This window comes from Watersipora subatra, chromosome 6, assembly GCF_963576615.1.
Source record: "Watersipora subatra chromosome 6, tzWatSuba1.1, whole genome shotgun sequence".
Taxonomy (NCBI): domain Eukaryota; kingdom Metazoa; phylum Bryozoa; class Gymnolaemata; order Cheilostomatida; family Watersiporidae; genus Watersipora; species Watersipora subatra.
In genome coordinates, this window is record NC_088713.1 from 61,508,717 (window position 1) to 61,533,671 (window position 24,955).

The window sequence follows — 24,955 nt, forward strand, 5'->3', positions numbered from 1 at the left end:
ATTGGCTATTAATTAGTTCAAGTGAAGTTTAATTAAAGAAGATTATTAAAAAGAGGCACTTGAAAAGTAAGCACAACTATTAACAACCAGTTTGTTAATACAGTGTAACTAACTAGTTTTAATTGTTTTAGATAAAAAATTATAATACTTTATAATTTAAAAATATAATAAAAATGGTTATAATCTGGCAATCCTTTAGTACCATAAACTTTTATAAAACTTGATCTATTATATTTAAATACAAATAAAGACAAATCGTTATGTACATGTCGCTACTTAGTACAATGTTATGCATTTTATATTATTAATAACTAGTACTCTGACAGCTGGTCGTGAGAAATTGTCATGCATATTAACTAAATGCTTACTTATTCCTAAATGCAACAAAATGGTCTACGGGCTCAGCTGGTAAAGTGCCTCAATGCTAAGCCAAATGTACAAATTCATATCTCATATGGTGAAACTTTTTCCCACCATCTAGCCGCTGCTTTGGCTGAGACAGACACATACGTTATTATGGTAAAGACTAGGTGAATGCCTGGCATTGCTCGGGTATTAAACAACGGCTTATAAACAGTGACATGTAATGTAGTTACCATCGGCTAGTTTGAGTAAGCTAGTATTCATATTGCTAAACTTACTAATAAGAGCTTCAGTGACGCTGCGAGTAATGCAGAGTAATCCAGATAGTGGTTCATATCATCCAAGGAAACCAATGCATTATTTGTAACTTTATGGATTAGCCTGTCACCTTGTGAACAGGAAGTTCCTATATCTGATCTTCTGCAATAAATTTATTCATTGCTAGATTTAAATCAACTTTAGCTGGACAGACGCACAAAACTTTGAGACTAAGTTTTGAAGAAACAGTAGGAATGCTCTAAAATGGTGGAATAGGTTTGACGTAAAGGTATGAGCATAGCAACGATCTGGTTGCTTTCTGTCTGTATTTATAGTATAATATAATATAGAAACAGCGAGCAACACGGTCACTTTTATCGTGATTTTTAATCACATAAAATCACTAGTAATCAAAACATAGTAATTGTCATAAATTTACATTGATATTATTACTGTATAATGTAATCTGGTGCTTTGAGTTAAGTAAGCAAAACAAAGCCAAACCTAATCTTTAATTAAATAAACCGTACATGTATTTGACAGGAATCATTAGAAGACAACTTCAACCAGCAATGGATCTCTTTGGCGAATTACTTAAGTTAGAGGTGTCGTTTTACACACCGTTCTGCAACTACTAGATTACTACCAGAAGACAAGCAAATGTTCAATAAGAAACTGGCAGCGTTCACCTGGCTTTGTGTTGAGGAGAACAAGCATCATAGTTGAGTTTGTGAAGTCATTAAGAACATTCAATCAAGACACTCGAGTTACTCATGAGTGAAAGGTTAAATTTACAAATTTCATATGGTGATTACGGTGAAATTTAAGAGTCGTGTTCTCCTTCTTTCAAATGGCCCTGTAAGGAAGGGTAAATACTGATTGTTTCAAATTATGAAAACTTCCCATTTTTACTATTTTTCATGTATTACAAAGAATACCCATAGAGAGTATTACTTTATTATTGCAACACAAATTACTGTAAAACCTCTATTTGAATTTCATCGAGCTCTATTTTTCATTCCTTCTACCATGATAACAATCAAATAGAGATTGCATTCAAAGAGAGAAAAATTTTGTATTTTTGCAAGCAGCTCGTCAGAATTTCAAGAAAAAAACCTTTTTATGGGTGAAGTGGTGTCACTTATATTTTGCAATCTTCCTTAGGCCGAGCGACAGCAGCTCTTTTAGATACAAAACGATCTGTTAGTTTACTTCCAACTTATCATAGATTTCTAAATTAATATGCATTTGAAACCGAGAAATATCTCTTCCTCTGCTTTCAATTAACCAGCAACAATATTGTAACCTTTGCCTTGCTTTGTAATTTTACAAAGCTTTCAAGGTTGTTTATTTCATTCTAATTTCGAAGGTCTATTTTTATTTTGAACCTATATTTATCAATCTTGCATGAAAGCTCATTTCACTTATTGATATGTTTGCTACAATTTGGGACAAAAACTAGCATTTTATGTGCATAGAGATGGAGTTAGGAGTGTCGATCAATTGGAAACCGGGTTAAATTAATCACAAGGATGCTATGAAATAATGTGCTTTAAGTCTAAAAGTCTACAAGTTGTATAATAATATTCTATCATAAACTACAAATACATATATATTAAAACAAGTAATAAAAAAACCATACTTATGAAGCGTGAGGGAACAAAAGTTAACATTAAGGCCGGCTCAGCCCATTGAGTTCTGGTTGTTGCAGGCTTGCATAATTTCGTTACTAGCGTGTTATACATATTTATGCACTTCAATAAATTATCTACATCATCAGAATTTCTGAGATGCAACCAAAATGTGTGAAAATCATTTACTTCCCATTATAGCTAGGGTAGCGACTACGGAGATGCTGATGAAAACTTTGCCTCGACATCGGAAAGTTTAAGCTTTTAGAAAATAACATTTGTTTATTTTTTACTAAACTTATGAATGACTGTAATTTGTGGATGTTTTTTTTATTGGTTGAACCAGAGCCATCTTCAAAATGTGCTTGAACATTAAGTCTAGTGGTAAAAATATATGGCTGATCTAACTGGTGTCATACCAATCATAACAAAAACCTGCTTGTGGGTGACACACAGAGGTAGTACAGTGTCATCTGGTATCATGGAAGGTCCTATATTCTAATACTGTAATAATAAACAACATTTGTATTTCAGTCAACCTTTATGTTGCGAGCAATTAGGTCAATAATTTTGTGTTTACAATAAAGAAAATGTTTTGTAAACATTTGTTCAGGGACTGGTTAACATTTGGCAGTTTTTGTTACATCATAACTTCACTTGTCGTGCACCCTGTCGGTTTTTGATTTGTTTGCTATCCACAGAGCAGCAAATACCAGATTGAGAACAGACAACTCATAACTTACATTGTGGTGTACAATCATTGTGTTAATAATACTGTAAGTGTGTCATATCAGACCTTGTTTAAAACATGTTGAAATACTCCATTTATTGTATTGGGGAAGAAGCTTTCAAATGTGGAAGTTATGTTTTTAATCTGGAATAGAAAATCTTACTCAGATTTTATATAATCATCCAAAATATTCTGGAATAACAGATTTGACTTATACATAAGTAAGACCTACATGTCTAATAATAGAATCTTTCTTCTGTAAATATTTGGGTGCCATTCTCGCAATTCTGCACAAGCGCTTACGTTAGCCGAGTTCCAAATTAGCGTTTCTGCACATTCTGGAAGTTTTGCCTAATAACTTTTAAATATTTTTGACTGACCACCAGTGTTATGGGTGGCTAACAACAAAATTAATAGCAAAGATTTAAAAAGAACAGATAGACACTGCGTTTCCATTTCATTACAAAGTGAGTTGTGCTAAAATATTTATGTACTTTTACGTGATGCTTGTATTTTAAGTTTTTATATTGCTAGTCTGGTGTGCTTTGAATGGTCATCAGATGTAATAATTCTTTTTACAATAATATTATTCTGCATAAAAATAAAGTGTTTGATCAGTGTGGTTATTACAGTATGGTCTACCATGAATAAAGTCACATGTTCAAATCTTAGACAAAGCAATATTTTTCCTAACCTTCAACCAAGACCTTGATATAACAATTTAATACAGGTGTTATTCTATATAGAATACCAATATGGTTTACAAGTATTACACTCTGTATAAAGACAGAGAATTGTACACAATTACCTCTAGAATATTCTAAAGGTAAATGTTCATTTACATTTAGAATCTTCCGGAAAAACTATTCTGAGTCGCCAGAAGGCATTTGTTCAGAATGATTGTTACGGTATAGGCTACTATGCTTAAAGTCAGCTGTTTAACTCCTGTACAAAGCACTCTTTTTCCTAAACTCCAACCATAAATGTTTTTACCATGAGCTTTATATAAACATATAGCATTCCATAGAGCAACTGTCCTATCCTATAATAGTCTTCTCACTACTGGTAGTATATTTTTAGCCACCCTATTTTTAGCCACCCTATAATCTATTTGCTGTGAATTGGAAATCAAACATTAAATACTATCCTGGTATCTGTTGTGTACACAGTTGCTACTAATAGAGAACATAGAGATAGAGAAGGTCATTGAGGTATGTACTGTAAATTAAAGAAGTGACTATTCCTACGGTTGTCTGGCAGGCCTAACTAGCTCATTGATACTAGCTGTCACTTGCGGTAAACAAAGCAATCTCAGTTTATGAGTTTAACATCTTTTTGTGCTCTCAGCTTAAATTAGTTGCGCAACTAACCGCATAAAATACAGTTACTTGTCATACTTTGTATGAGCTTTGCTACAGTAATGTCCATTGCTGGTCTAGTATTATCACAGTGACATCCTTAGCAAGTGGATGCGGCGTGTGAACCAGGCAGGTGCCTAGTCATGGAAGGCATGTAGACTCAAATAAAATGGATCGCACACTGACTACAGAGTCCACTGATATTTTCACATAAAATAAAAAGACCTTTTGACATTTAAGCACTGTATGTATACAATCCATGTCAATGACTGTCTTATCAGAGCATTACAACACCCAGAATGCTGATTATTGCCAGGGATCATGAAAATAATATAATTTATTTAATATTTGTGTCAATATTTCCATCTTATCATGGTAACAAGAAAGAGCAATTTTTAGCCTACTTAAAGAAGCATGCAGCTGCATAGTTTGTGTATTTTACAAAAGCAGTCGGTTATAATCTGGATAATTTTTTCATTAATGAACTTTCAAGTTATTTCTGCTGATGAAGAACCCAGATTTCTTGTTGTTGTGTATTAGGTAAAATCTAGTGTCTGACAAATGATGATCCCAGTGCTGCTTATGACATAGCCTCAGATCATGATTACATTTTTCACGGCTCATGGGACTAAAGGCTGTTTTAATACTCAGGGTACTCATAATGTTCGTCAACTCATTGCAGATCTAAATCCAGTTGAACAGGAAGATAGTATGGTTACATAGCAGAACTACCTATGCAATTCCGTGGCTAGTTAATACAGTTCAGCAGAGTAAGTAACTGGCACATGTGCTTTTTAGATACATACTTCAAGTGGAATAGAGGGGGAAAGTTTAATAATCACTATATTTAGCTATGACAATAACATTTTCAAACACCATTTCAAAATACAAGGCAAAATGTTGGCTATTGGGATTTACATAAGTAATAGTAAAATATTTGATTAAAAGCAAAACCAGATGAAAAGAAGAGAATTATGTTTGATATTAACTGTCTGGAGCGTGATATTGATTATCAGTAGAATTTGTATCTCCTGGAGCCTTTACGTACATGTCAAACTGTTCCAACCTCCGCTGCATGGCAGCCATATCTAAATAGATAGACATTTATCATATTTTATATATAAGCAACAGTTCCTCTGATTGATGAACAAATGATATCAATGACAAGGTCATGAGTTGTGCCTTTATCAACCAACTAACCTTAGTCAGAAAATCAAAACTCTGCCATTTTGACTAGAAGCCATCTAATTGTGAGTTTTGGGCTGACACGGTAAATTCTCACATGTTATGTACTTCTAGTAGCATTTGTATACTCACAAAAAGTTACTAAGAGGAGACCGATGATTGATGTATTGTTTTTTGTTTCATTGTTTAATTTGCTTTGAACGGCATTGACTGGCGTAAATCAAGTTAATATCTATCTAGTACAATCATATAGAATCAAATTAAAATGATAGCATATCTAATATAATGTATAATACTGGTGTGTGACTTTTAGGTTTCTAGCAACCTGTATGAGGTGCCTTGTGGGATAAAGAATCACACGTCTAGCTAGATATGTACAGAATTAAAGTACCTGCTTTCTGCTGTCTAGCTTCTTCCTGCACTAATGACAGCCTCCTTTCACTTTCATTATGTAATCTTGTTATCTGTTGTCGAGTATCAGCCAATGCTACAAATCAGCGATAAAAATTGCTCTAGCATAAAGAGCATTGTTACTGATTGTATTTGACAATTGTGGCAGAGGAATAACACATACCTTTAGACTTTCGTTTGTCAGCCATTGTAAGATCACTGATTGTCAGGTCAGCAACAGCGAGAACTACAGTATGATAAAGACAACTTATTACAATCTATCAAAACAGAGTGAATATAGGTGAATTACCTGAAATCTTTTAGATAATTTTAACTGATTGTTCCACAGGAGGCAGCTAAAAAGGGGTTACTCCTAAATAAGAATATTAAATACCTCTAGCCGTTCGCTTGTCAGTATTCTGGAGATCACTGATTGTCTCATTAGCAGCTGCAAGAGCTACAATATAACAGAAATAAATAGTATTACAATCCAACTAACATGAAATAGAAAGGGGAATAATTAGGGGTAAAAATTAGAAAATTTTCAAAATACCGTAATTTCAGCAAATTATGGATGGGAACACAGTAACTGAGTTGAATACACGGTGGTTAGATTTACCAAAATGTTAATTGTTGTATTTGACAATCAAATCAGGTGCACATTGACCTTTAGGCTATAGCAAGACTTTGATATACATTGTCAATTATAGAACTATTCATCATCTTCTCCTCAGTACTACACTAACAATAGACTAGTAAGATTTTTGCATGAGATGTTACCTCTTGCTTGTTGATCAGTTTTTTCCTGTAGAGCTAAGATGTTCTGCTGACTTTCTTTCTGTAGAGATAAAAATTTCTGTTCACTCTGCTCTTGTAGGGCTGCAATCTGCTGTCGAGCTCCAGCCAATGCTAGAACAAAACAAATAGGCAAAAAGGAAACTGCTATTATATATGCCACAATATTACTGCTAGTATATGACAACTACAGCAGGCGCCGAACGCATTGGTACTTATTTTTACATGACGTGCATAACAAGAACTTGATGTACATTGTCAAAAATAGAATCGTCCAACATCTCTTCTTCAGTACTACACTAACAATACACTAGTAAAGTATTGCATGAGATGTTACCTCTTGCCTGTTGATCAGTTTGTTTTTGGAGAGCTGAGATTTTCTGCTGAAATTTTTTCTGTAGATCACTAATACCTTGTTGAGCCTCTTCTAAAGCTACAAAAGGCAGTAATACTGTAATAAACTGAGTCTCACATGACGATGGTAGTGCATTTAATAAATAACAGAGTCAAGTTGAGAAAAAAGCTGTGACGCTGGAAAACCTTTGATGTCAGTAAGAGCCAAGTTGCTGTTATGATGTTATCAAATTCCAAACAATGGAAAAAATGTGCTATTTGAACTATTTCATGTTAACCATTTAACTTTGAGAAAAATTAACTTTCAGCCTACTGCCAGCCAATATACTAAAAATTTCGATTTTACTACACGATATGTTTAAACTTAGTCAATTACAAACACTACCTAAAACAGTTTTGTTTCATATTTTAGGTTGACAACATGTTACTGACAAGAGCTACGCAAACAAACTCATTGTGTCATTAATAAGTGCATTGCTAAAGCTATGTGGAGCTATGATTGCTATGAAGCTAGAACGATTCTCTACAATGTTCCTACACTTACACAAATATGATATTGACCACCATCAGAATCAGTAGTGTGAATCCTTTTTATAGCATTCACTAAAGTCTGAATCTGAATAGGCTATAATGTCATCAACAAAAGCTTTTCTGTTGGAGAAACTGGAGGTGCATGCGGAAGCCATATTACAACTGAAACTTTGAATCGTCAGAAAAAAACTCGTTTTTGAGTCGAAGTTTTTGGATTAAAGATTATTATTTGCTTTTGCAAATTTAAGCTAATTTTTTAGATAATTATATAGACAGCAACAATGCTTTAAATGTACTAAATATTCTTGGTTATGATTTTATAAATCAATAATCAAGTCAGTTGCTACAAAGCCAATGTAAATTTTGCAAAAACGTATCCACAGCAGTCACTTATAGATTTTGCATAAACTTGAGTAAGGCAGTGAAAGAATTAAATATAAGACTTGTAGCGATTTAATGTTACGGTTCGCTAATGACCGGAGCAAGTCGGATAGTAGACGGTTGGATTGCACTGATGTGTTTGATGTAATAATATAGTATGTCGTTTGCAGTGCTAGTGATCTCTTTATTTTTACCAGTGTCTACGGATTACGTATAATAGTAGCAAGCAAAACACACCGTGAAATCTAAAAGAAATGATAATAATATTGAGATACTGAATTAGATATAATAATATTGGCTGAAACAATAGTACTAAAAACAGTGGCTAAAACAATGCAATAGTACTAAAAAACATATTAGATGAACACATGTAAACATACACAAGGCACACATGTAAAATTATAGTAGACACAAAGAAAAGTACAATAGTTAATTATTTACCTTGTGACTCCATTATGACTTGCTCGTGGTTTCAAAAGTTGTCAAGCTGTAGTATATATAAAATTGTATTGGTAGTTTATATAATTCACACATGTAACTTGACCTGTAGCTAAAAGAGCTTTGACAGCAAATCTCAGTTTATTACACATCTTCGTACACAAAAAGGCAAAAAGCTAATGTATGGAATTCTCTCCAATTGGTTGTTGGGATGGCAGCATCAAAAAACTGGCCAACTAGAGCCCAGAACAGCTGTCATCAGCCAGCCCAGCAGGTGTCCACAAACAGGATGTCAGCGATGTAAAAAGTGGTATAAAAAGTGAATATGCCATGTTGATTTTCTGGTTGCCTTTTATGTGATATGCTGTTATTGTGGTTATTGTATGTGTGCCACTGCAAAATAATTGCATGCTTTGGACAAGCTTTTGAGCTAGTTTAATATGGATTCTTTACAAGACCTTAGTTTTTATCCATAGTTCGTCATCCTTGATGACGGCAACCCTGACGCCACGATTAGCTATGGTTATGCATATTATGAGCTTAATCACTCTTCAAGCTTTTTTTCAATTGTTGATGAAAACAAATCAAAAATCAAAATCAAAGCTTTTCACTAAATGTAGTAACAATAATATCATTGCTATTGTGTGTAGTTGAATTGGAGCAAAAACAATTTGCGAGGAATTCTTAGCATATCACATATTTCAAACAAAAATGATTTCCGTATCAACATCATCATTTGTCAGAAATATGCACAATAGTGTGGAACAAAAAAGACGAGCTACTGAGGCCGTCCTGAGGAATTGATATTTAAACATCTGCTAATGTCACTTTAATCCTACCCGTTTTTAATATTAAAGTTGATTTGAAAACTTAAAACTAAGCTATTCAGCTACAATTCAGAGCGTCTGTCACAAAAAGAGGACACTAGACCCAAAAGAATATAACTAGACCTTAAGTGAGTTAAGCAATAAAACAGTTCAAGTGAGTAGCTGGTATAACAATCTTACCTTCTACTACTGATTGCTTTGAACATCTTTCTAGTAGCTCTAATGATCCCTTATTCAACGCTTGCTCAGCCACATTTAATGGTGTCCTCTTGTCTTTATTTTTCATGATGAGGAGAGACTGTACAGTTAATAAAGACACAGCTTCTAGCACTGCCTTTATGGCAGTTGTTTCTCCTCTGCATGCTGCATAGTGTAGTGCAGTGTTGAGATCTTCATCTTGAATTTTTAGTAATGAGTCTTTTTGTAAAACGGAGAAATTGTTAAGGATGGTCTCTAAACACTTGGTATTTCCACGCCACGCTGCCCATGCTATAGCAGTAGCTCCATATCCATTCCTCTCAGCTACAAACTCATACTTTCTTTCAGCACTGACTGTGTCTAACAATATCTTCACACAATCACTGTTCCCCATCTGTGCAGCAATGTGTAGAGCTGTAACTTCATCATCCATACTTTTTATCCAGAGCAACTCGTCTGCTATCCCTCGGAGGGGAGAAAGGAGCAGATGACAGATTTCTGCGTGGCCTTTATTTACAGCTATCATAACAGCTGTATATGAGCCAATTTTGATTGTTAGCAGCAGCTTTAGTAACTCAGGTGCCTGGGTGCGCCCTACAGCTACCCTCAATGGAAGAATATCTAGCTCTTTATAATAAACAAAATGTTTAAGTTTATGCCACATGGAATTTTTTATAGCGGACAATTCACCTCTAATGTACTTCTTTAGCACGTCTTCCATCTTTAACTATAACATACAGTATATACTTCATTATATTAGCTGATCTATGCAAAAAAAACATGATAGAAAAATAAGTGCACATATTTTCTCTACTTTTTACTTGGAACAATTTCAAGTATGACAGAGGAGCAGCAGGTAAATATTGGCAATTTAAAGAGTGTTGAAAGAGGCTAGAAATTTCATACTCTGGCAGAGCTGAGGAACATGAAATATCTGTTGAGAAACTAAAATATCTGCGGTAGGAAATATTCTGGTTTGTGGTCAGTGGTCTGATTATCACTAGACAATGAGACCAGAGCCTCCTGACTTAATCTAACTTCACTAGATGCTAAATTTTGTAACTCTCCGCTAAGCTTAGAGACTGATAGTCTCAGGATTTCAGAGTTATATTATAATCAAACTGACTCAGGGACTCTTTTCATCTACTCTATTATCCCAAGTACAATATCAGCATATGGTGCTATAATATATAAGTTATACTCACCTGTTGCTATTGTTTGTATCAAACTCTGACTACTACAGACTTCTTCATAGCTTGTGGCTGATTATAAAAAAATGCTCCACCTTCTATCTGTCTACTGATTGGATGAGCTGAATAAGAATTATCAAATAGGATTGATGATTAGTTTGTTGGATATTGAATGAAAGAACAGTGTGTACTTGTTACTGCAGCTGCATGATTGGCTGAGTCTCAACAGCTTTGTAATTGGCTGATCTCACTGGTTGTTTTAATAATTGGCTGTGTCTGAAATTCATGATAAATTATAGTATCTTATAGTTTTATAAATGTTTTATTATTGTTTAAATTCCAGCTAATAATTATACATCATTGTTGCAGTACAATGAGTACAATGAGTACCATGATCATCTGTTCCTTCCACTCAACAAGAGAGCAAGCTGGGAAGAATTTATGTATAACATAAAAATGCTTTCAATTTTGACCAGTCTCCTGGCTTTGAGGATATGTATTCTAGCTACTAAGTTTGTAAGTCTAGGGGTTTTGGATTTCAAAAACCTACTACTTTTAATTACCAAATATAATCATGTTAGTTTTGTGTAATAATCAGTAGACATGAGGGTACATGATAAGTAGGTCGTAAGCTCATGAAAGTTGTGAATAAGTCTATCAGAAAAAATCATTAAATGAAATAGAATCTTTGTAAAATGATAATATTTGAATGATTCAATAATAGAGCTATTGTTGTATTAAAGGTATATTCGGTGAACGCTATAAATGTTTTATTGCAATCATCTGCTAGTTATCTACCAGTTAGTAGTACAAGTTGCAAAAGAAACATAACTCCAAGTTTATAAATATGTACTTGCCTAGGTGATTACTTATTAAAACAGGAAGTCCAAAATTAACGCTGAGCGCTGCTTTGACAACAACTTGGATCAGCGAGATACTCTAAAACTGCTCCCACATTTGTTAAGCTCAAATATCTTGTAATTACAAAAGGGCAGTTGTTGCACAGTTGAAAACAAAGCTGTAAATCATCATGTACATATGATAAGTTGGCTAAAGCAGATGAAGATGCAGCCACTCTCTCCCAATATTTTGCCAAGTAGGCTAAATCCCAGTGTTATCAATAGGTTACTTTGGTTATATGTGCCCATAATATTCCTTTTCAATTTCAATACTCTTTTACCTTCTCAAAATGCTGAAGATAAGATAACTCTTAAAGAATTTTCAGCAAACAAATGAAGCCTGAAGGCAGCATGAAGGCTGAATAAAAATACATGTGTTTGCTAACAGTAAGGCTTAGCGCATTCCATCATTATATTATTGTGGCCAGACACCATAATTGTGTCAAAAGGTAACAAAAACAAGGTCTATGGTAGCTTGCTACTTTTAAGGTGTTTTTGGCTCAGAAATTAGTGATTCTGTGCTGTATCGCTTTTTTAGTTAAGAAACTAGAAACTGTTGTGTTACTGAACGTTAGGGACTCGATGTGTATTCAAATAATAACTGCGGGTCTCGTGGCTTGGTACAGAACTACTTTTATTTATGATCAGTACGCAGTAATAGGCAAGCTCAACACTATTGGCTAAAAGGCGTATTAATACAAACATATAACAGAAACAATTATCGTGTATTCAATGTGTCGAAATACAAAAATGTATTTTTTTATGATATGAGCATTTCTTCAAATCGGCCAATGATGTCTGTAGAACTACAATTTGGTAAGTTTTAGTAAGGTGGGTTTTTTCTTGTATTGGTAGTAGTTAGGTATTTAATTTTTTCTGGTATTGTTTAGTTAGAAGCAGTCATTAAACCTAATAGTAGCAGTGAAAAACTCATATTTCTACCTAAATAGATTCTCACATCTAGCTATTGATTGCAAGTCAGTACCGTATCCTAGGGAGATAATACGCCTTACTAATGGAAAAAAGCTAGGACTTTGACATTTTTGTGAGCTATGGGCATTATTCACAAAAATTTTGAGTTTGTTTTCAATTAAAATAATTGCAACAAACACATTGTTGACTCATTCAAATACGGATATCATTGTTTTATGAGCACAATTAGATATATGTAATAAAAGTTTAAAAACTTTAAATCGTTGAACAAGTTGCCCAGGGTTACTGACATGCTTGACAAAAACGGCCATGGTTCAAAAGGTCAACCATTTTACATTATCTTGCCAAATCATTCTTCTGCCGCCACCATTCACTTTGTTTTTGAGGGTGTGTACTGCAATCAACTGTATGATTTGAATATGATTGCTACAGGTAAGCCACATGAAGCAGCTCAATTGAGAAACGATTTAACTGTGATATCACTACCTATAAGGAACTTTATGGCGAAGGAAATCTACTACTACCACTTCTGTAGAAAGGACTACTGTCACATAGTGCATACGGTTTACACTTTAAGTAACCTAGGTTTAGGCCAGACAGTATTAAGGAAGGTATTGAACACCCAGAATAATAACATGCAACTATCGCAGCACCATTGGTTGAGCAAACCATGCAAATAATTTTGTTTCAAAAATGTTAATTTTTATTTTTGCATGTATCATAAGTATGTTTGATTTATGTTACTCCTTTTTAAATACATATTTGTAGCATTTGATAGATTATTATCATACATCTTACAAATTTGCAGATTTACAGAATTTATATAATATAATCATTGTGGTTATTGCCTTATAATAGATCAACACCCATAACTTATTTTTTAATGCACATAGACATCCAGTATTAGCTGCAGAGTGTACCAAAATCATCAAAGAGTGCAATGACTTTTTATCTAACATCATTAGAAATAGTTACTTAATAAAAATATGCCTTCAAATTTAGAATGAAATAAAAAATTTGCAAGCTCCAACAAACTACAAAGCAGGGCACAGATTCCAATATCATTGCAGGTTAATTGTGAGCAATAGATGTAGATTGGTAGAGATATTTCTCAAGTTCAAGTGCATGTCTATTCAGAGATCTATGATAAGTTGGAAGTTAATTTGCAGACTTTTTGTTTCTAAATGGGTTGCTGCCACTCGGCCTGAAGGAGATTGCAAATTATAGGCCACAGTATTTTGCCCATAAAAGTGTTAAATTCATCTTTCTAAAAGTCTGATGAGCCATTTGAAAAATACACCACCAGCTATTTGAATGCTTCTTCAGATTTACTGCCCTTGCATTAGAATGGTTGAAGAATAGAGCGTCATGGCGTTCAATTAGAGGCTTTACAGTATCTTGTGTTGCAATAACAATGTAATACTCTCTATGGATACTCTATGTAATGTAAGAGGTTTAAATGTAAAAAATAGTGAAAGATGGAAAATGTTCACAATTTGAGACAATCAGTATTTACGCTTCCTTACAAGGCTATTTGATAGGAAGAGAACACGACTCCTAAATCTCTCCGCAATTGCTACAAAATAATAGTAAATTCAACATTTTACTCTTGATTAACCTGACAGTCTTGATACAATGTCCCTAATGATTTCACAAAACCAACTATGATGCTTGATTTCCTCAATGTGAAGGCCAGGTGAATGCAACCAGTTTCTTATGGAACATCTTCTGGTTCCTTAGTGGTAACCTAGCAAAATGCAGATTTATATGTGAAAAGACAACTCCGATGTAAGGAATTCCCCAGAAGGATTCCATGCTGGTTGAACTTGTCTTCTTATGATTCCGGTCAAATATGGTTTATTTAAATTAAGATTAAGTTAGACTATGTTCTTCCGACAAGGCTCAATGCATCAGGTCATTTTATATAATAATGATATTAGTATAAACTTACATTATATATTACGATTTAAAGTGATTACAAATCACGATAAGTAGTCTATCGATGAGGAGACAGCAAGCAACAAGACCCTTGTTTTGCGCATGATTTCCTGTCACCCATTCTACATATATTCTACAATTTCTAGAGTATTCCTATCTCCATGTATGAATACAAAGCTTAAAGTTGGTCGTTCATCGTCTGTCCAGTTATAGCTGATTTAAATTTAGTAATGAAAAATCTTTTTTGCAGAAGATTTGATATTGGAACCTCTTTTTCACAAGGTGACAAGCTAACCCATGAAGCTACACAGGATACAATGGATTCTTTGGGCAATATGAGTCAATATCTAGGTTAACATACGCACAGCAAGTCTGGGTTACACGCAGTGCCACTAAATCTCTAACTCTCCTGTTGGTAAGTTCACCAATACTGATACTAGTTTATTAGAATTAGCCAATGGCAACTACATTACAAAACTCACGCAACACCAAGCATTCATCTAGGCTATACTATACTAGAATATATGTCTGTCTTAAATTGTGACTAAATTTTGGGAAAAAGATTTAACATAAAGAGTTTGAACTCGTACATTCGGCTTAGCAATGAGGCACACTACCATCTGTGTGCTCTTAAATCGCTTTGCTACATTTTGGAATTATTGTGAAGATAAATATTACACATGACAAACTCTCACAGAGCGTCTTTTCAGTAATTTTATGCAGAAAGACTTCCCTTGAACTGAGAAACAGCCAGTAAACCAGCCAAAAACTATAATATGTTGATAATTAAGATAAAATTTTAATGAGTAGACAGTTTAATGAGTGTCTTTACTACATAGTTACAGGAAAGAGACTGATTACTCATAAATTAAGCCTTCAATATATAAGGTCAAAGGTTAAAGCTATATACATAAAGCTACATATAGCTGAATAAGCATAATAGCACAACTCCCTTATTACAAACTTTTTTAGATCAATTCTTGAATATTTCGTCTAAAGCTTTCACAAAATATTCTCAAAAATGAACAGTTTCAAAAGATTAACAATACATGTTATCAAATTTTAATCTAACCACCTAACAGCCCATAATTCAGATCTTCAGGATGATGTGAAACACAATATGGCGTTCTATGCACGCCAGTGGGTGTAACAATCGGAGTTAGCGATGATGATGACTCTAGAGCTGCTGTTTCACAAGGTAGCTAAACTGGTGAGTGTACACTAGACGCTGAACTTGGTAAAGCAGATAAAGAGCATCTATTTCTGTGAATCATTCTGTTACCAGTACTGATTATATGTGATCTGCCGGTTGATAATAGTGATGCTTGTTATGCTAGAAAAACAAGATAATTCTATATATCTGGAGTAGTAGTCTACAACAAGAATGTAGTTTTGATTTTTATAACAAAATATATCAGTAGCTACTCGCTGCCACGATCTGTCTTAAAGCATCGTTAGTTTGAAAAGCTCACGATGTTCTGGCTGCTGCATCTGGCAAGTTCTGCAGTTTTTCACCATCTCAGCCACTTCTTGGAATATTTCCAGGCCACCACACAGACTGACAAACACTTTCTCTACGCTTTTCATATTCCTAGATGACTTTTGTGAATGCGCTTTAGAATTTCAGTTCTCTCACTGACTGGTATCACTATCCTTTGGTTGTAGAGCAATAGATTGTCAACAAGAGTTAGATTATTCTTTCCTTTCCAGTGTGGTTTGATACATGTTTTGACATTAGATAGATAATCTATTTGTCAAGCTATTTATTTGATTTTAACAGCTAACTGTTGGCTTTTTTCCCTTTTATTATCGGTGTATGACCCAATTTGAAAAAGATTTATATTTGAAACGAAATCTCTTTCAATAAAGTTATATATACATACAGTCACACATGAATAACTCACTCGCCGAATGCTCGAACACATGGTTAACTCGAACGGGTTTGTTCCCTTCGTTCACACTCAATCATAAACTTTTTTAGATAACTTGAACTTAGCATCATTAACTCCAACAGTCTTTTACCCAACGGCTACCAAGACGGTTGTTATCACTTTATAATATCACTTTATTCTAAGCCATAGAGGTACACATCTACTTTGAGTCGTTCTTAGGCCCCATTTTTACCACCTTTAGTAAAATACTATTGTTAATAATTTTTCTAAAGGTTTGAAAAAATCCACTTTTACCAAACATCCACTTTGCGACGACCCATCAAAAGCAAGGAAAAGCTTGGAAACCTTGGAATAAGCTTGAAGCAAAATTGGCAAAATTGATGTTCCTTCAAGTGCTCAGAAAAAGAAGATGTCTTTTTCTGAGCGTTTAAACCGCGATCATGTTTTCCCAATTTTAATCTGAAAATGTCCTGTCAGTCACATCACCTAAAACGACAAACAAATCTCAAGTGATACAAAAATATCCATACTTTCCGATAATTTTTTTAAACTTCACATGAGAGGCCCTTTAACTTGCAACTATGCAATCTATGCTTTTGATTTGCATATAGCTTGTATATGTACATGTATCTACTGATAAATGCATGCATTTATGACAGTGCTCTGATAACTTTACCGCTCTGATAACTCGAACACTTTAGCTCGGTCTCATGAAGTTTGAGTTATCCATGTTTACTGTATATATATAATCTGGCCATTTGTATTTAAGGAAATGTATCATTTTTCATAGATTTGTGTCCTCCTGCTGTTCAATCATGAGCTCAGGTAAGCGACGTTTGCTGGTGGGAAGTGTTAAGACTAGAGATAGCAGCGATTTCAATCTTTCCGGCGTGTCGTCTATCTTCAGCATATGGTTTTAATAGGGGTTGTCATGAAAAAAAATCAGTTATATTGTTGCGTTTTCCAGAGACATGTGTAACAGTAAATGCATGTTCCAGTGTTCAGAGCCATTGTTTCTGAATTGTAATTGTAAGGTCGTTTTCAGCTTTAGAGTTGAAGATAAGTACAATTGCTTACAAGGTTTCAATTGTTACATCCGTATTTTCTAGGATACACATCTCAAGCTTAAAACATGCCCACGCTATTCCTAACACTTCAACCTCAATAGGCGACCATCTGGTTTCAGTATCAGTTACATATTTTGATTTTGAGGCTATGAGGCGGTGTGATCCATCTAACTGCACTTGAAATAGCATACATTGTTGCATCGCTTGTTGTCGCATCGCTTATAATGATGATAGGTTTTTGCACATCATACCATCCAAGACAGGGAGCTTTGGAGAGTTCTGACATGACAGACTTTATAGCTTGAGTCATGTTGATATCCCAAGTCTATTTGTTCTCGGCTCAATAGTGCTCTAATTGGCTTAGTAAGCTCAGAAGTTCTAGGAGAGAATTCTTCTAGTTGGTTTATGAATCCAAGAAATGACTGTAGATCGTTAATACATAACTGGTCAGGCAACTCCAAAATGTTTTGTATGCTGTTTGAGTCTGACTACACACCTTGCCCATTGATGACATGACTTAAGAATTTCACTGAACTCTTACTGAACAACCATTTTTTAGGATTTAAAGTTATTCCGGCATCTTTGAGATAGTTCAGAACTTTGCCTACACTGTTGTCATTTTTCTCCTCACAAATAGTACTATAAAATAACAACTTGTCTAAATGGCATACGACATTGTCGAGTTCATCGATAATATTGAACATTCATCGTTGAAATGTGTCGTCTGAACTGATGAGGCCAAAGGGTTTGTAGCAGTAACGTCCAAATGAAGTTATGAATGTGGTTAGTAGTTGAGAGTTTTTGTACAATTGTATCTGATAATATTTAGGATTTTAATCTAGTTTGGTCATGAACTTAGCTGCTGATATTTTTGCTAAAGTGTTGTCTACAGAACTACTAGAATGAGTGTCACAGTTTACTGAGCTATCCAGTTCAGTCATGTCTGCACAGAGACAAATTTGATTAGGATCCTCTTTTTTGGTACTTGCACCATACCAGAGCTCCAGTCTGTAGGAACAGTTAATTTAGATATTATACTCTTACTTTCGATTTCATTTAGTTTTTTTACTATCCGTAGTCACGGTTAAGACACCTCGTACGGCACGTGTAACACAGTGGGTTTCACATCTTCCTTTAGCTGATTTCTGTATGGCTGTGTAACATTAACTGTGTCCAAGCCTGAAAAAACAGTAGAAAATTCATGAATAAACTTTGCAGATTTATCTACATTGGTATCAATATTATACACATATTTAGCATTTCATTGTATGAGACCAAGAGATACACAAGCATATTTACACAATAAATTTGAATTCTAGTAATCTACTACATAGATTTTCTCATTCATAGTTCTGTTGTCAACTCGCAATTGTGCCTCTGTCTGATCTATCACAGGTAAACTTATACCACCTGGACCAAACCATTTATTTCTGATGGCTGGAGCTTTTTGTGGTCACCTCTATATGTATGCCTACTGCATACTGTTACCTCAGCACCAAAATCAACTTTGAACTGTACTTCATGTTCTGGTTTATTCTGAATTTGACTAGTGGATTTATCTTCTATGGTGTGTCATTCTGCATCGCGGAATATATTTCATGAAGAAATGTTGTATCACTGTCATCCTCTGGAATTTCTGTGATATGAGCTGGTTTGTTACGGCGCATAATCTGCCAATGTCTATTTTCTTACATCTTTTGCATTTAGATTTACATGCTAGGCGCTGCAATTTGTTGTGAGGGTTTGTACACCCACATATTTTGCGTTTGCTCGGCTTGCTTTTAAACTCAGACATTGTTATGTCGTAACTACTCCTTGGTTCAGGTCTGCTGTGATTCGACTTTACGCCTTCCACCGTACCTCTCGTAGTTGAACGTACAATAGTCTTTGCCTGTTTAGCAGCTTTACACCTGTGACTGATTTAGACAGAGTTTGCTAGTGTGAGATATCCTTCAGACTGTAATTTATTGCTGAGCTGGTCATCTACTCCAACGCCTATGGTTTCTCTGATAGGTTCTTGACGTAAGGCACCATAGTCACAGTATTATGCTTGCCGATATCGTCTATTTATAAATATATCCATTCTTTCTTCATTTTGAACAAGTTTGTTAAGCTCTTTCAACAACAATGTTGGTTCGTACTCCAAACTAGTAATCAAATGTTGTTAACACTTCATCATGGGTATTTTCAGGAATGCCTCTAGATAGAATAATATCTTCAGCCTGTCTCCAAGAAAAATATACCAGTGTGTTTATCTGTTCACCGTCAAGATGTTTCTTTATTCTACTGGCTTCATGTAGTATTAGCCATCTGGCTTTCTACCTTGTCCATTTACCAGGTACAGAGAAATCAAAGTTACCTGGTAGATTAATTCAAGGTGGCGGTGTTCCGCGTGCATGTACAGCAGTCACCTCTTCTTCAGTCATATTTACAGAATTTCAGATACAATAATGTCATAAATAATATGTTAATTATTTCTGAATGTGCTGTCTATTAATAAGAACTAACTTTTATTCCAGTTGCCCCCATATAATAGGTTAATTGATAAGATAAAATTTTTATGAATAGACAGTTTAATGAGTGTCTTCACTACATAGTTACAGGAAACAGACTGATTGCTCATAAATTAATCATTCAATATGAAAGGTCAAAGCTATGCTTAAAGCTACATATAACTTAATATGCATAACATCCCAGCTACAAGGCTGTAGAACCAGCCAATCATGAAGCTGCAGTAATGAATGCCTCTTATTCCTTCATTCAAAATCCAATAAATTATCACGAATTACTATTTGGACAAGCTTATTTCAACTCAGCCTATTAGCCGATACTCTTACCGATGAGAAGTGAAGCCATCTTTTATCCAGCTATAAAGAAGCCTATTGTAATCAGAGCAGGTGAGAAACAAAATAACAACAGGTAAGTATAACGTCTCTATTATATTAGAACCTGTCGATATTGTACTTACTAGCAGAAGAATAGTGTTGTAGAAGTCGGCGCGGACTATCCACTTTCAAATGAGTTCTGGTTACAAGTTATCTTATACCAAATGAGTGTTAACTCTCATTCACAACTATAGTTGTTGCATGCAAGATGTCTGTTGAATGGGTATGGCTCTTTTATTACGCAAGCTAAATCTGCACAGAGATGTGCTAATGTTCAAATAATCCACAAATGTCCATATATAGTTTGGTTACTTGTAGACAGTATCACTTGCTCTGTGCTCTTTGTTTTTTCTGTCTCGCTAGGGTATCTTCCTTTGTTACATGTTCTTACCTATCTTGTTATACACTGGCTTACATATCCTTATACACAGTAGTATGTGATAGTTTATTGGCTTTCAATGAAAGCTGGCTTGCATATTACTGTGCTAATCCCAGTATACCTTGATGTCTAAGGCTATTAGAGCTAGCTGAGTTTAGCAAATCCAAAACAAGAGTATATGAACACTGAGTCACTGTAATTACAGTTTAACTCTGACCTCTTGAGACTAACACTCTCTACCCTGAGGAGAATCCTTTATTTTATTATGTAGAGAGTTTATGCTATGGTCAGAAGGCTCTGATTCATTCCTCAGTCATATTCAGATCAGCAAACACTTCCTACTGTAGATATTTCACGTTTCTCTTTTAATAATATAATGAGAAACTGTTGAATTGTAGTTAGTTTGCTTCTCCTTCTTTTATTCTGGTCAAAACCAGCTGCAGTCTAATGATTGTAATTAATCTTCAGTCTTTTAGAAAATCTGTGGTCAATGCATGAGGCTGCAAATAATTTCCTGCAGCCGTGAAATTTATACTGTCGTTATTTTTACCTGGTTAATTTATAAGACAGTAAATAGGAAATATATTGATGCTTTATTTTTTACCTCTGCTTGAGTACGCCATACCTGGCCTCTTTTTTATATGTTTTTATTATACAGGGTATACCTGCAGCCACTCTGTTAAGGCTGGCATCTTTTTAAATCAGCTGTGAAATGACATTTTGTTATCATTTCTTTAAAACCATTTACCGTATTGAGCAGCGATTAACATGCAGTACCTTTGTTACAGTTAGAGATGGAGGGCTTGCTGAAGGAGTATGTCAAAAATGGAAAGGTAGAGATGCTATCATTGAAAGCAGCTGTAGAGAGCGCTCAACCAGCTCAGTTACTAAGACTATTGTTAACTACCAGAAATGACTCATACACAGCTGTGATGAGAGCTGCCGAAGAAGTTCACACCCAAGCGTGCCGTCTGCTTCTCTCTTCCCTCAGAGGGATAGCAGACAAATTGCTCCTGATGAAGGGAAAATATGGTGCTACCGTTTTACGTTTTGCTGCAGAAGGAGGAAACAGTAGTGTGTAGAGCTACTGCTGAATGCAATCATTGCTGAAAGGAAGTTCAAGTTTGCAGATGAGAATGATGATTACGGTGAGGCAGCTATTGCAGTGGCTGCATTGTATGGAAAGAGCAATTCAATAGAGTCCCTCCTTAACAGTGTATCTTCCCTACAGAGAGATTCCCTATTAAGGATACAGGATAACATTCTTAACACAGCACTACACTATGCATCATACAGTGGAGAAATAACTACACTGAAGGTTATGCTTAAATCCGTGTCACCAGTGACTGTCTTTTCTCTTCTCACCATAAAGAATATAGACAACAGGACGCCACTAGAGGAAGCTGACTCTTGGGAGAAAAAGAAGGCATCAGAGCTGCTGATAAGATGGCAGAAGCAGCCAGTAGTAGAAGTTAGGATAGGATTGTTGTACTGTTTGTTACCAGCTAGTCACTTGAACTGTTCTACCACTAAATCTACCCCAGTTTCATCAACTTCTTACTGAAAATCTAAACTAATCACTACTAGTAATTTATTCAGTTGTGGTTGTAAACATTTGTAACACTTTGTTCCTTTTGTACTTTTGTACGTTTTAAACTACATTTAATAATCATTGTATCATTGCGGTTGTGTTTTGTTAGAAACTCCTGATGTTCCCTATCTCATATGTTGCCATTAAACAAAAGTATTCTGTATGAAATTATTTGAATCTCAAAAATTTCCAAAACTAATAACAATATTTTTTAAATATTTGGTCAACATTATCTGTTGTCAGATAGGAACAGATTAATGTGGATCATGAAAGAAAAGCTAGTGAAGCCGCCCCAATAAGTTGATATGTAAAAATCTGTTAACATCACTTCATTTCCACCAGCTTTGAATATTAAATCAATTTACATACTCTGACTGTTTAGCTGCAATACAGAGACTGTAACCCAAGGCGATTGATTATATGGGACTCATGATAAAGAGACCTAAAGACTACAGGAAGTCTCATCTACAGTAAATGAGTTTACCGGAATATAGAGATGGAAATGCACAATTTACAATGATTTCAATGTTTAACAACAAACACATACAAATAGAAATAAAAGTGTTGTTAGCATTTAGTTTAGAGTTTTAGTAGAAAGTGAATGAGACTAGAGTAGGTAAAGCATTAGAGCAGTTTATCGAACTGTATAAAAATTCCACCTTTTGTTAATGACACGAGCTGCATTGTTTTCAAAAGCTTTAAGGTCTCTTTGTCTTCATCGAACCTCGCCACCTTTAGTGGAGTCCTGTTGTCTGCATTTTCCATTGTGAGAAGAGAAGTAACAATCAGTGGAGACATGCATTCTAGCATGATCTTCAGAGTAGTTGTATCACCTTTGGCTGCTGACTCATGTATTGCAGTGCAGCAGACGCCATCCTGCACCTTCAGTAACAAGGTTTTCTGCAGTAAAGAGAAGTTGTTGAGGAAAGACACTATACACTTACTATGTTCCCATAGTGTAGCCACTACAATAGTTGTGCTACTATATCCATTTTTTTCTGCAGCTAAGTCATACTTGTTATCAAGGCTGACTGTACCTAGCAGTATCTCTACACACTCACTGACTCCACTTTTTGCAGCCATGTGTAGAACTGTATATCCATTCTTCTTTTTTACCCAAAGCAACTCATCTGCTTTCAATCTGATAGGAGAGAGAAACAGATGACATACTTCTACGTGCTCCTTTTTGCAGCTGTCATCACTGCTGTTTCTGAATCATTTTTGATAGTTAGCAGCAGCTTTAGTAACTAGGCTGGTTGGGTACTCTCTGCAGCTGTTTTCAATAAAGAAATGTTTACCTATTTATCTTTGACATACTTTCTTAACCAGTCTTCCATGTTTAACTGTAACATACAGTGTATGTACTTCGCTCTATTAACTGGTCCATACAGTAAAATATGAAAAAGAAAGGAGAAAAAAATGTGACTCAACTGCTGATTATACAGCTGCCAACCATATAGAGTGGCTGCAATAGGACACTGGATATTTTCAAAGTGTAAAAATGGCCAGCGATATCATATTTAGACAGAGCTAAAAAAGAACTGTTGGTTATCGGTCACTTACGGTTAACTGCTCCTAGTGTATAAACTATATGCTAGGCATGGGTACTAATACCCGTTGAACTCACGGGTTGGTCTTCTCTCGAGTATCGGGTACTTGCAATTTCGAGTAATTCGGTTTCCCGGGTTTGGTTTTGACTTTCGAGTTTGGGTTTTATTACACGGATCCGTCGAGTAGTGTGAACAAAAGCCCGGTCTATTGCGTCTGTGCAATGAGCACTGTTTAACCACGTGCCTGCTAAGATTAAGTACTTGAGTAACGATTGATGGAAAGTATTAAAATTATCAATAAATTGAATAGAATTATTGTAAATTGTAAGATATGTTTGATGTTTGGAATTTTTTGCTACAGATAGCATCACTATAATTGCTGCTGGCATGGAGACAGTTAGATGCCTTTTGTGCAACTCAACTATGAAGCATAGTTAATGCTTTACGAGTTCCATGAGAAGGCATATGCAAAAAACTCATCCTAAACAATGGCTTGAGAGGCAAGATGTTGTTGGTACCGTTAAAAACCATCAATTAAACTTCAAAGCAGCTAGGGAATCTGCTGCCTCCCAACTAAAAAAATTTGTGCATCCATCTCAGTCAACAATTGATGACAATGAAAGCCTTAGCAGCCAGTCATTGACAACATACTTAGTTGTTGCTACCACTTCACAAGGTTTGCCGTATACTATTTTGTTTTTCAAAACTCATTCAGTAGCGAGTGTAGATAAATGGATAAAATTGTAAAATTTTCTCGCATTTTATTTATACTGTTTTTGTTAGACCTTTCCGGTTAGTAAGTTCAAATTTGTTATAGCTGCACCTATTCTTATCGATGATGATGACGACTACTCAGATCTAGCTGCATTTCAAACTTCTATTATTCGCAAAGGAGCCAAACCTATTTCTAGCGGTGCCTGCAAAAAAGCAAAGAGGCAGCGATCTATCTTATCATCTTTTACGGAACCCTACTGAAGAAACAGCGCTCAACATTGGAAGCTGATTTCTGCAATAACTCACTATATTTGTAAAAATGATCATCCAACATATGCTGTTGAAAAAGAAGGTTTCATAGCCATGATTGCTGAGTTTGATAGAATGTATGAAATTAAAAAATAATATGTTAGTTCTAATAAAATAAACAATATGCCAGTTCTTTGAACATTAGTGTTTGGCAGCTACGCATGTAATA

General features: G+C 35.0%; 1 protein-coding gene across 1 annotated transcript in view; it reads right to left on the minus strand.

The window, feature by feature from the left end:
• LOC137398428 (serine/threonine-protein phosphatase 6 regulatory ankyrin repeat subunit B-like) overlaps window positions 1-10,160 on the minus strand; it is a 33,048-nt gene extending 22,888 nt beyond the window's left edge. Inside the window, exons 1-7 of the mRNA XM_068084537.1 lie at window positions 9,422-10,160; window positions 7,048-7,143; window positions 6,696-6,824; window positions 6,310-6,372; window positions 6,100-6,162; window positions 5,917-6,012; window positions 5,385-5,428 (exon numbers count right to left, since the gene is read on the minus strand). Coding sequence (XP_067940638.1) covers window positions 5,385-5,428; window positions 5,917-6,012; window positions 6,100-6,162; window positions 6,310-6,372; window positions 6,696-6,824; window positions 7,048-7,143; window positions 9,422-10,160 — 1,230 coding nt within the window. The remainder of the gene's footprint in view (window positions 1-5,384; window positions 5,429-5,916; window positions 6,013-6,099; window positions 6,163-6,309; window positions 6,373-6,695; window positions 6,825-7,047; window positions 7,144-9,421) is intronic.
• Between the last annotated feature and the right edge of the window lie 14,795 nt (window positions 10,161-24,955).